At 38.7% G+C, this 12392-nt stretch overlaps 1 protein-coding gene across 2 annotated transcripts in view; it reads left to right on the forward strand.

Moving 5' to 3' along the window:
• ING5 (inhibitor of growth family member 5) overlaps positions 1-12392 on the forward strand; it is a 409877-nt gene that overhangs the window by 146710 nt on the left and 250775 nt on the right. For both annotated transcript variants that reach the window (XM_078665675.1, XM_078665674.1), the window contains one exon: positions 2284-2395. In XM_078665675.1, coding sequence (XP_078521801.1) covers positions 2284-2395 — 112 coding nt within the window. The remainder of the gene's footprint in view (positions 1-2283; positions 2396-12392) is intronic.

Consider the following 12392-nt stretch of genomic DNA (forward strand, 5'->3'; position numbering starts at 1 on the left):
CACTATGGCGAGAGATACACTGGTTCCCCCATAGCAACACCGGATTGGGAAAACTTACCCAGTCACCAATGCTGGCAGTGTTACTACTAACCATGCAATGGCTATGGTGACAGACTGGGGGGGAGGGGGGGGGGGTTACTGGCCTGAAACAGGTAGTGGTCTCTCCAACGCTTGCAGCTGCATGTCTGCTTGGTAATTACCTGGAAACCTCAGCATGGGCTGAGGTAGAACTAAAAGCCCATGTAGCAAAGCTGGACATCTCTGTGTATGTCAAGACTAGAGCACAGAGCCGAAAGAAGTGTGAAAAAGTAGTGTTGGAGCCTGAAAGTATGGCTCATCCTTCTAAGAGGAAAGGTACAGATACTGGGAAACCACCTTCTGTACAGCAAAAGGATCATGGCCCCTCTCCTCAGGGAGAGGACTTGAACACCCAAGAGGGAACTGAGCCCATGGAGTTTGCCCCTTACCAGGTTGAACTCTTAGGCCCAGGGGGACCCTCTAGGGAAGAGCTCTGCCTTGGACAGGAGGACTGTCCAACTCTTGAAAGCCTGAGGCAGCAAGCTGCTACCCAGGGAAAGGGAAATGTCAGTGGTACCCACAGAGTCTTTTGGGAGGAGGAGCTATTGTACACTGAGGCCAGCTGACCCCAACCCTGGAGCCAGTTGGAGAGTGGTAGTGCCTCAGAAGTACAGGGAGTTCCTACTTAATTTTGCTCATATCCTCCTAGCTGGACATCTGGGCCAAACCAAAACCTGGGAAAGGCTAATCGGCCACTTTTACTGGCCCCTGATGGCTCAGAAAATAAAGGAGTTTGTCAGCTCCTGTGTCTCTGTCAAGCCAATGGCAAAACATATGGACACCCAAAGGCCCCCTTGATTAAGGTGAGCTGATTATCATCTCCTCATTTTGTACGGTGTGTGAAGCATTCAAGCATCTGAATCTCTGAAAATACAGTGCTGTGGAAGAGAATGTTACCTACCTGTTCTCTGTTCCCCAGCATCTGAACTTTCTGTGACCCATATGCACCTCTCTCTATGCCCTGCGATGCTTTCCTAATTTGATGCTTTCTTAATTTAATCCTTTCACGTGGGTTTTAGAAATATGATATGTGGTGGCCTCTTAGGAGAGTCGAGTTTAGCACACATACACTTTATTGTCTACCAGGCCACGAGAAATGCAGTTAAAATGTATGCATTTTAAAAGTGCTGTTAAAATTGTTCCAGTGCTTTCTAGAATGACTACGGGGAATGTTTCAAGCGATTAAATATATGAAACGTTGTCACTGGTAGATCCGAATCTAAGTGGATAGCCTTTGTTTACCTTGGGTATTTAGAGGCGTACATGTTTGATAAACCATTTTGTGAGTTCAAAAAGACAACTTTTGGTCCCACATTGTGCTACCATCGAGGGTAAAGCTGTCTCAAAGCAAGTTATCTCGAATTTTGGAATATTCATTTTGCTGATAGTTGTAGGTCGGCTTGAAAACACAAACAAGCAATATTTGAGTGTTATTGTCTGAATCGCAGTGCAGTGGCTGTTGTACAAATAGGGTTCTCTCTATAAATCCTTCAGATTAAGGCCTGCTCCTTGTACCTGAATGACATATTGTATACATCTGAGTAAGCTATTTACCCTGGTCCTAAAAATCCATTACTGAGAGAAAACACAATTTCTGAACAAGGATATTCGAAGTCACACAAGGCCGTCTTTGTGTCCTGTGATTTTCTTTTTCGTGGTACATGCCTTACTCAAAAGCAAGACCCAGAACCTGTAAAATTGTACCTTGTTTTAAAGTGTCCTGTGATTATTCTTACAGTGTACTAATATTGTACAAGTAGGCGATTACAAACTGGAGCACCCCTACAGTGACAAGCTGACATATTCTATCTAAAACATCAAAAGTAAATAGCATGTTGGACAACCGATTTTTAAGGTGATGTTCGAACCAAAGATACATAGAGAATCTTGTACAGTCGGATCCTCCACATAGCTAGTGTCAATTCTCTATCTCAGGATGACCATCGGGTTTAAGCTCCATGCACATAACTTTCTGGCTCTATTATAGACTGGAGGTTCCATACGTTTGGCTATATGATGTTGTCTGTTGTCCAAATAATAATGAACGATCTTTACACAGTTCTTGGTGACCCGGGATTCCGGCCTGGGTTTTCAGATGTTAGTAATATAATGTGACTATCAACTAGTAGTAGCGGTTTGAAAAAATCAGTAATTCCAGTCGCTTGATAGCCTTGCTTAAGTTCTCCTGTGTTCTTTCTCATGCAGGTAGACAAACACATTCGGCGGTTAGATGCGGACCTAGCACGATTTGAGGCAGACCTAAAGGAGAAACTGGATGGGAATGACTTTGACAGCCCTGCAGGACGAGGCCTAAAGAGTGAGTGCGAGCTTTAAGTAGTTGGAAGCCTTTAAATAAACCTGTGGCTACAGTAGAGGCAGCAGTAAAAGCTGTACACATCTCTATATAGTCTTCAGGATTAATCATGCGTTGGAGTAAAAGCACACCGTTGCCTCGAGGGAAGTTCTCAACTAAGTAAGGCATCTTGGTGACTGGGGGTAGATGCTGTTACCGAATTGTAGCTAGAGATTTATTTGGGTATACATGAAAACGACAGACATACATGGAAGATTATACCATTTTCATATCTAAATTTACTTCCGAACCCGCTAACTTCTAAATGTGGATGACTAACCGCTTCAACCACTGTGTGTACGTTTGTTGCACACTAGGCACTAATGTAAGTGGTGTATTGATAGTTGTGAAGTGTGTCACAGTTTATACATTATGCATACTATAATTTATGTGTGCATTTGCTTCTTGTGTTCAAAAAGCTGATTCATAAAGCAACAGTATATGACAATAGAGAAAGTTTTCTGAGCTGCAAATCATCTCAAATAATTAGGTCACTGGAAGGACTTGACTAAGCAGAACTTTGCAAAGTGAACGAATTTCCAATCCATCATGAGTCTTGAAAGAGCAGCAAGCATTCAACGTTGTTATATGTTTCTTCCAATCAACTATTTATACCTAATACTTTAAATCAATAAAACAGAAAGACGACAGAACCTCAGTTTGAACTTAAAGATCATATCTCGGTGGATAGGATGAGCTATCTGTTTTAAGTCGATGATGGTAACAGATTGCATGAAACTCCTCCCACCCCCCAAAAAAGTACATCCACTTTGGAGGCCAGGCTATGTGACTAACCCTTGCTGCACATGGCAGTTGGCCACCAGCGGAGAGTTGGGCTCATGGTCTGGTCGAAGACTGTGCACTGCATGGGTTTTCCGCCTGTGAAGGGTAGGGTGCAGGACCTGGAGCCCAGACCCTGCACCCAACTCTACTTTGCATGGCTCAATGGTGTGTACAGCAGGAGTTAGCCGGTGGCGGAAGTGTAGGGGCTGGGAACTCTTTAACGTGGCGTATGATGAACCCCCCCCCAAACATTAACTGAAACAACTGATGTTTAAAGTACAGATAAGATTAGCTCTGCTTACAACACCACAGCATATGACACATAACATATAACATCACACCAAAGCACCACAGCCTGGATTTACAAGTGAAGAGGGACTGGTAGTTTGCCTGGTCTGTGTTGCAGGACTTCTGGTGTAATTATCCATCAGGCCCTCCATTCCTGGGGTGGTATTGCTTGGAAATCTATTCAAGTGGTGAAGACTCTGCAGGTAGGAGTATTAATCAGAAGATAAACCTACTTACCTTCAGTAACAATGTTTCTGGTGAATAGTCTGTCTCTCTGAATATTCCTTAGAAATGCCGCCCACCTCACTGTTTTTGGATAGGTATGGGCCACAGCATAAAGATGCCAGTCCTTTTGCTGTAGCATATTACATTCACATCCTGATGTCATTCCGGTCCTGCTGCTTTTGCTGTGTTGAAAAAATGGATGGAAAACTGACTTCGCCTCTTTGGTCTAGGCTCCTTGTTGTCCCTATGATGACACAAAACCTCACTTCCAGTGCCAGAATGAAGCTAGTATCCTCTACCAGTGAGGGAGAGCAATCTAAAAACAATCTGGAACAGCCTGATGCCTCAAAGAATATTCAGGAGGTGAGTAATATGCACATAGAGTATCCACCAGAAACATTGTTACTAAATGTAAGTATTATTTTTGTTTGAAACCTTCTTTGCTGATAGTATGGTAAAAATAATCCACTTTAAAATTCTCTGTTGCTGAGACACATCTAGACATTCCTAGTGAGTCCTGAACCATATAATCATAATAATACCTCTACCTTTACAATATGCCATATCTCAATATAGGAGGAGCTAGTATATATAATACAGTCCTACTAAATTTTTCAGGGTGTCACCACATTATTAACAATAACTACATGGTCTTTTTCAGGGGATCCGTATTATTAGACATAAGCACTGAACTGTACTGCCCACGTGCTGGATCACTTTGCAAAATATATATACATCTATATATGTGCATGTTCTTTTGAAATACAGAAAGGCACATATATGTATAAAAACAAAATAATAGGCTCGGCAGTCCTAAAAGGGCTACGAAAGGCCACATTTCATTTGTTTCATTTTTAAAAACTTCTCCACCTGTGTTAGTATAGTCACCGTATCAAACGTGACTCGAAATACCCGTCACAAACCTCTTTAAAAAAAGGGTAAATAAAGGGAGTGCAGGACAGTGCTAGCACATAGGCTGCACAGCTTGAGCAATAAAACTGGGACTGCGCCTTTAATGGTCTCACCCTTACTCCAGTATTTCTTCATGCTCCACAGGTTGCCGTTACGTCAGTTCATTTTTCCACCTCCTGTCAACAGGATCCTTGAGCAGTGAGCGTGGCCTTTTTGGCTTATTGTCTCTAAAAACCTTTTCCAGATATGGTCTCGCTCTCGAGGACTAGAGATGTTTTTTCCTTATTTTCTGACAGAAATCCGCCATATTTTCCAGTTAGACTGCCTTTGTTTTTTGTGAAGTGCTAATGCATCTTATGTGTTCTTGAAGAGCACCATCCAAAACACTGCAGACATTTTAAATAATGTTCATAAGAACTCTGAAAGATAGGCAGGAGAGTTGACTGCTCAGTCTACAGGAATTACCTCCAGGAACAGCCTCGGGACATTGAGATGGATGAGGAGAGCATTATCCACCTACCTCAACACATTCATCTTGCTCTAGGGACTGCCCAAGATGTTGATCTAAAGAGCACAAGAAAACACACAAAAAACAATGTTTCTGATCAACGTCAGGGTCTATGAGTTTGAGGACAGGCACTGTAGCTACATGCTCATGAGTGACACAGAGTACCTCAACATTGAGAGGACACAGCAAGTCGAGACCAAGACCTCCATCAATGTCAGCACTTAGACTTCTAACATCGCTGAGACCACCACCATCAATGTCAAGACCACCACTTTCGACCCCTGAAAAACATCTTCATCTCCTTCTCCATTGCAGAGGCATGCAGCAGATTGGATCCGCCACCTTAAAAGATGGACAGTGCCTTCAGATTCAGAGTATTAGCTCTTCAGATTCACAGTACTTCAAAGAGTATTCATTCATGAGGGATCTGACGCCTAGGGTTAGTCTGTCACCCAGTCCTTCTCTCTGAGGTCTGTCTTTATGCTTTTCACCAGTGCCACTGGCTAATCCCGTTTTGTCACAGCGACCAAGGTTACCAGTGGTCCCACAGTTTCCATCGAGGCTTGCCCTTAAAGAGACTTGATGGATTCGCGGACTTACTAGATGTAGATATCCAACAACATTTAGATGCCCAGAAAGATCCAGATTCCCATCAAGATGCCCCAGATCTCATGCAGGGCATTCAGGTGACAACGCTATTCACCATCAGCACATTACTCTATGCACTCCCCTATTAGAGATTGTGCTCCAACACTTTCTGATTCACTACCAGCCAGATTATCACCAATATATGATATTTATACCTTTATTGAAGTATTGGCAAGGGGACTTAAAGTGAAAACATCCCAATCCTAATGCCTGCCACCTCTAGGCTAGTAGGTTTTGAAACTCTTCACCACAGGGTGCTGTTGTCCTTGGTTGCAAGGCTTTTGGAACGGTGAACAGACATAATATCGAGTAAAAAATATAGAATGGACATAATATGGAGTAAAAAATATAGAATGGACATAATATCGAATGGACAAAATATAGTTGTTAAAAATATCGAATAGAAGGTAAGTAATATCGATTTTAAAAATATAGAAAGTCAAAATATCGATGTAAGTAATATCGATTTTTAAAATATAGAAAGTTAAAATATCGAAGTAATATTGATTTTTAAAATTTAGAAAGACAAAATATCGAAGTATATAATATAGATATTAAAATATATCGAATTTTTAATAATATCTAATTTTTAAAAGTATTTTTTTGTTATTTAATTTTTGCGTAATCTAATTCTGTAGCGGGTTGTGGGTTTATAGGGGAATAGGGTGGGAAGTAATTTAATTGTAATTAATTGAAAAAATTAATTTATTTATTGGTATTTATTTTAAATTAATTGTTAATCAATTTTTAATTGGTAATTAATGAATTTTTAATTGGTTATCAATTTTTAATTGGTAATGTAATTTTTTTGTGTCATTGATAATGATAATTTAATTAATGTATTTTCAGTAGCGGGTTGTGGGTTTATAGGGGAATAGGGTGGGAAGTAATTTAATTGTAATTAATTAAAAATGTTAATTTATTTATTGGTATTTATTTTGAATTAATTGTTAATTAATTTGTAATTGGTACTTAATTAATTTTTAATTGGGCATTATATTTTAATTGGTAATGTAATTTTTAATAATTTATTAATAGTTAATTGTTAATTTAATTAATGTATTTTCCGTAGTGGGTTGTGGGATTATAGGGGAATAGGGTGGGAAGCAATTTAATTGTAAATAATTAAGTATGTTAATTTTTTAATTGGTATTTATTTTGAATTAATTATTAATTATGTATTAATTGGTAATTTATTAGTTTTTAATTGGCAATCAATTTTTTATAATTGATTAATTGATAATTATGTTAATTTTATAAATTAATTTTTTGTAGTGGGTTGTGTGTTTATAGGTGAATAGGGTGGTAAGTAATTTAATTGTAATTAATTAAATATGTTAATTTATTTATTGGTATTGATTTTAAAGTGTTAATTAATTATTAATTAATTAATTTATAATTGGTAATTTAACTTTTTAATTGATTATTTGATAATTAAGTTTTCACTTTTTTCTCTTTTAACAACTGGGATTTTATCTGAACTTTTATAGTTGTTTTGTTTTAATAACCAAATAAAGTAAGAATTGATTGATAATTAAGTTAATTGTATTAATTTATTTTGTGTTGTGGGTTTTTAGGGGAATGGGGGGAACTTATTTAATTGTAATTAAGTAAATCATTTTTATTTATTATTTGGTATTTATTTGTAATGTATTAATTAACTGGTAATTAATTTGTATTAATAGGTAATTAATTTTAATTATTGATATTAATTTGTAATTGATTAATTCTTATATAATACATTTTTTCTATTATTATTTTCTTGGTATTGATATTTAATTATTTTTTATTAATATATTTAATATTTACTTTCCTTACTGTTGCACTCTTTGTAGTGGGAATAGTAATTTTTACCCCTACGCTATCCAATGCTTTCCTTACTGTAGCATTCACTGGAGTAGGAATAGTAATTTTTAGCCTCCCGCTATCCAACCCCTTCACTACTGTTGCACTCACTGGAGTGGGAATAGTAATTTTTACCCTCCCGCTATCCAACGCCTTCCCTACTGTTGCACTCTCTGGAGTGGGAATAGTAATTTTTACCCCTACGCTATCCAACGCTTTCTCTGCTGTTTCATTCTCTGGAGTGGGAATAGTGATTTTGACCCCTACGCTATCCAACGCTTTCCCTACTGTTGCAGTCACTGGAGTGGGAATAGTAATTTTTACCCCTACGCTATCCAATTCGGTATATCACCTTTTTGACTACATCTCGTCGCATTTAGGATTTTTCCCCTGAAGAAGGGTACCGAAGGGTCCCGAAATGCATTGGGCACTGCCGAAGTTTTAAAACAATTTTGAAAATATGGTCATGTAATAATGAACGTTTGGCTAGTAATTTGTTCACATATCTGGTACAGTGAATGTATTTGGTTAGAATATATTTGTATTAGTATCATTTTCAATTGATTGACACAATGACACATGTAGGTTATACGTATTTTCGAATCACAAGATACTAATTGATTATTAATATCTAAAAGAATTGTATGCATGTATAATACAATTATTAAATTCAGTCATACACTGATAAAGAGTTCAGTCAAATTTTGAGTCAGTAGCTTTATTATAGTTTGGAAAACAGTTTTGTTTCCGATTGGAACAGTGCTCACTACCAGTAGTTTCTCAACTACTGTTCTTTCTTAATAGATCTTTAAGGCACATATTTCAACATTCCAATTATTCCTAAAATTCGTGGCAGTGAAACATCACAGTTCATAGTTCTCCCCTTCAGCCTCAAGTCAGCTCCTCGCACCTTTTCAAAGTGTATGGCAGTGATTCAAAAACGAAAGATTTTTGCCTACCCATTTATGGATGATTGGTTAATAAAAGCATCAGCTTGATATATAGTAAGGTAACATTGCTGTATGCCAAACATCTAGCAGAACCAGGGCTTGAAATTGAAAATCAACTTTCAAAAGTTAACCATCCCCTCAGTACAAATGATTCACTATTTGAGAGCGACACTGGACAACATTGTTGCAAAAAAGTTTCTTTCAAAGGAGGGACTCAAATCTATAGAGCAGAATTATTGCAGTCTGAACCACACACTCCATCCAACAGCACATCTCATTTCCTCATTGATGGGATCAATGGCATCATGCATTTGTCTTAGACTTATTGGCAGTCTTCACATGAGGCTGTTAACATAATGCCTGGAACATCAATGCAACCAGGAATCAGGAAGCTGGGTGAACAAGTTAACATTATCCCAACTAGTCAATCCCTTTGTGATGCAAAGCAACTAATCTACTGAAAGAGGTTACATTCCTTAAGGATATTCCTTCTGAGATGATAGTTATAGATGCAGGTACAGGGAACATGGACAGAGACAAAGTTCTATCACATACATTTGTTGGAGGTGAGAACTGTCCATCGAGCTCTGTAATAATCCTTTTCTTAATTTAGAACAAATTCACTTCTTGTTCATATGGACAATATATTACCTGATAAACCAGGGAGGAATACGCTTGAGGCAATTGTCTTTGGCGGCTCAGACCATTTGTGAATGGTTGTTTGGCAAGGAATCTAACATACAGTGGTCTGTCTGCCAGGCATTTCGAATGCGTAAGCAGATATCTTAGTCGTTTGATACAACAGAATCATAACTGGATCCTCAGTTACAAAGTACCACACCCTCCCCCAGCCCCTAACCTGTACCACAGGAATTATATTGTAAGAGCTTTGTATAGCATGAACATGAACCGAAGGTATCCAAGCGCTTTACAGAGTGAGCTTAACATACAATAACATGAGGAACCTAGAGAGTAGATAAAAAATATGTACAGTAATGCTAAAAAGGAGTAAACGGTACACAGTGGGATATGCAAACAGAATAGCAACAAGTATCTGAGTTACATATTGCATAAACAAAAATACATAGCAGCATTATAAAAAAGAAGAATCCAATAGACAGTAGGACAAGTGAACACAACAGTTCTGGGGTAGCTGAGTTAGGGAGATGTGAGGGAGGGTAGAGTAGATGCATAGTTTTTTAACGAGGTTGAGAACAAACCTGACATCTTAGCACTTATTATCATGACAACTTAGTGCTTTACAGAGTGAACACAACAGCAATAGCACAAAGTACATAGAGAGTAGATAAAAAATAGAGTAATTGTAAAAAAGAGTAAACAAAATACAGTGGGTATGTAAACAGATTAGCAGCAAGTACCTGAGTTATATTAAGTGTAACTAAAAATACATAGCAACAATAAATCAAAGAAAAATACGATAGACAGTGTACACAAAGGTTCTGAGGTTGCCCCAAGGTAATGATGAATAGATTTATGTGAGGGGTGTAGTGTAACATAGGCCCAAGACACAGGCATGTTACAGAGTGAAAAGAGGCAGCAATCAGAAAGAGGTCAGGGTCTGGATAGGGAACCAGGGCATGGCCAAGTCCTCAGTGAGAGAGGAATTTGTTGGATAGAAAACGTTTTACTTCTTTCCTGAAGAGGGATGTGGATGTGTTGCATCTGATCTCAGGAGGGAGAGAGTTCCAAATATTTGGTACCATTCCAGAGAAGGATTGGTTGTAGGTCTTTTTTTCTTGAATTTTGAGAAGTAAGGACTCGTTCTGGAGGGTCTGTTTCAACCCGAAAGGGTCAATTTCTGGGACAGGTAGGACAGGGTATTATGGTGCAGCGCTTTATAAGTCATGCAAGCAATTTTGAAGTGCATCCTGGCTTTGAGTGTTAGTCAGTTAACTCGAAGGTCAGGGGTAATGTGATCAGTGTCTTTAGATCCCAGTGATGAGCCTCGCTTCTGCATTAAGTGGAGCATTTAGAGGAGGAATTGGGGTTTTTCGGAAGGGCCACAACGGTAGTTCTCCGATAGTCCTGTTTTGACAGCACAAGTGCATGAATCGCAATTCATGTATGCAGATCTACAACTCAATTAATGTTTTGGAACTTTGACATGCCTACACAAATTCACATTTTTAACTGCAAGCAGCCCTTGGAGGGTAAGTGGTTGCACGAATGGCACTGAGAATGTTATGGTTGTTATATTGTTGAACAAAACATAATAAAAAAGTTTACAAACAAAATGGCAACGCATAACAAAAGTTATGGGACCGGGGTTACCTCAGAGAAATCTTTTTGCAGATGCAAACAACAACAAATGGCCAGATTTCGCTTCATGATATTACTAACGAGGCATCATGGGGCATGCCCTTTTGATCAATTGGTCAGGGATATGTCTGTGCTTTTCCTCTCCTCCCACTTAATGCAAGTGTTGATAAAATTGTGTTTTTTCGAAGCAGTAATGATTATATTAGCCTTGGGGTGGCCTTAGCAGTGGTGGTACAGAGGTCTGCTTCATGTATCAGAGAGACCACACAGAAAGCTGCGGTGCAGACTGGACCGTCTCAGTTTTTTGGCCAAATTCCACATCCCAATCTATCATTGATGACCTTAGCGGTCTTGCTCCTGAATTCTTGAAAGACAGCATTTAGATGTTCCACAAGATTGTATGAACATCTTGAGAGGCTAAGAGATCCTCCACTAAGGATTCATATGCTTTCAAGTGGAAGAGATTCTGCATCTGGCAAATTTTAATTAACTCTAACACTATTGTATGCCAGAAGGTGGAGGTTTTCCTACATCTTTTGCACCTGGCAAGATCTGGCCTCTTTTTCCTCCATAAAAAGTTAATATTGCTTTAATTAACACATATAGGAAATCTCCTTCATAGACCTTTTCCCTTAAAATAGTTGTAATGAAAGATTTCTTAGGAGGTAAGAAAGCTTTCCTTCCCATTTGAACCCCTTCTTCCCCATGGGAAAGGAATATAGTGCTATCAAAATGTATAAGTCCTCGTTTTGAACCTATTGTAACTCTGCAACATTTATCATGGAAAACAGCCTTCTTTGTAGCTATTTACGTCTGTTCGCAGTGTCAGTTAAATTCAAGTTTTATGCTCTAAAGAGCCTTATATAGTTTTTCATCAGAACAGGTTTGTAATGGGACTTTATCCCTCCCTCCTTTCTTCGAAAGGTAGTGGCAGATTCTCGTGTCAATCAGACAATCTCTTTATCAGCCTTTTTCGCAAAGCCATCCTATCAGGCAGAAAGAGTCCTTCATTCAATGGATGTCAAGTGAATATTATCATTTTATCTTGATAAGATAAATGAGATCAGACAATATGACCACCTTTTGTGAACTGGGATCCACTTAGGACCAGTCGCTCTACTTAAAAACAATCCTTTTCCAGGTGGATTGTCTCCTGCATCATTTTCTGTTACCAGTTAACTAAAAATCCCTCTCGAGTATGCCTAAAGCTCACTCAACGAGGGGGATAGCTGCAACTCTGGATCTACCGAGAAAAATACCCATCTCAGAAATATGTAAAGTCACTTCCTGGAGATCAATACACACATTTACCATATACTGTTGTTTGGATTCAGATTTAAGAGCAGATGCCCAAATAGGTCAGGCCTCTTTAAGGGCCAGATGTAGGTGTCCAAATACCGGTCGGAAACGGCCGAAAATACCGATTTTCGGCCGTTTCCGACCGGTATTTGGACATTGGTATGTAGGGGCATGTAAAATTACAGAATCGGTAATTTTACCGATTCTGTAATTTTACCGATTC

The sequence above is a fragment of the Lissotriton helveticus genome, chromosome 11 (assembly GCF_964261635.1).
Source record: "Lissotriton helveticus chromosome 11, aLisHel1.1, whole genome shotgun sequence".
NCBI classification, from domain to species: domain Eukaryota; kingdom Metazoa; phylum Chordata; class Amphibia; order Caudata; family Salamandridae; genus Lissotriton; species Lissotriton helveticus.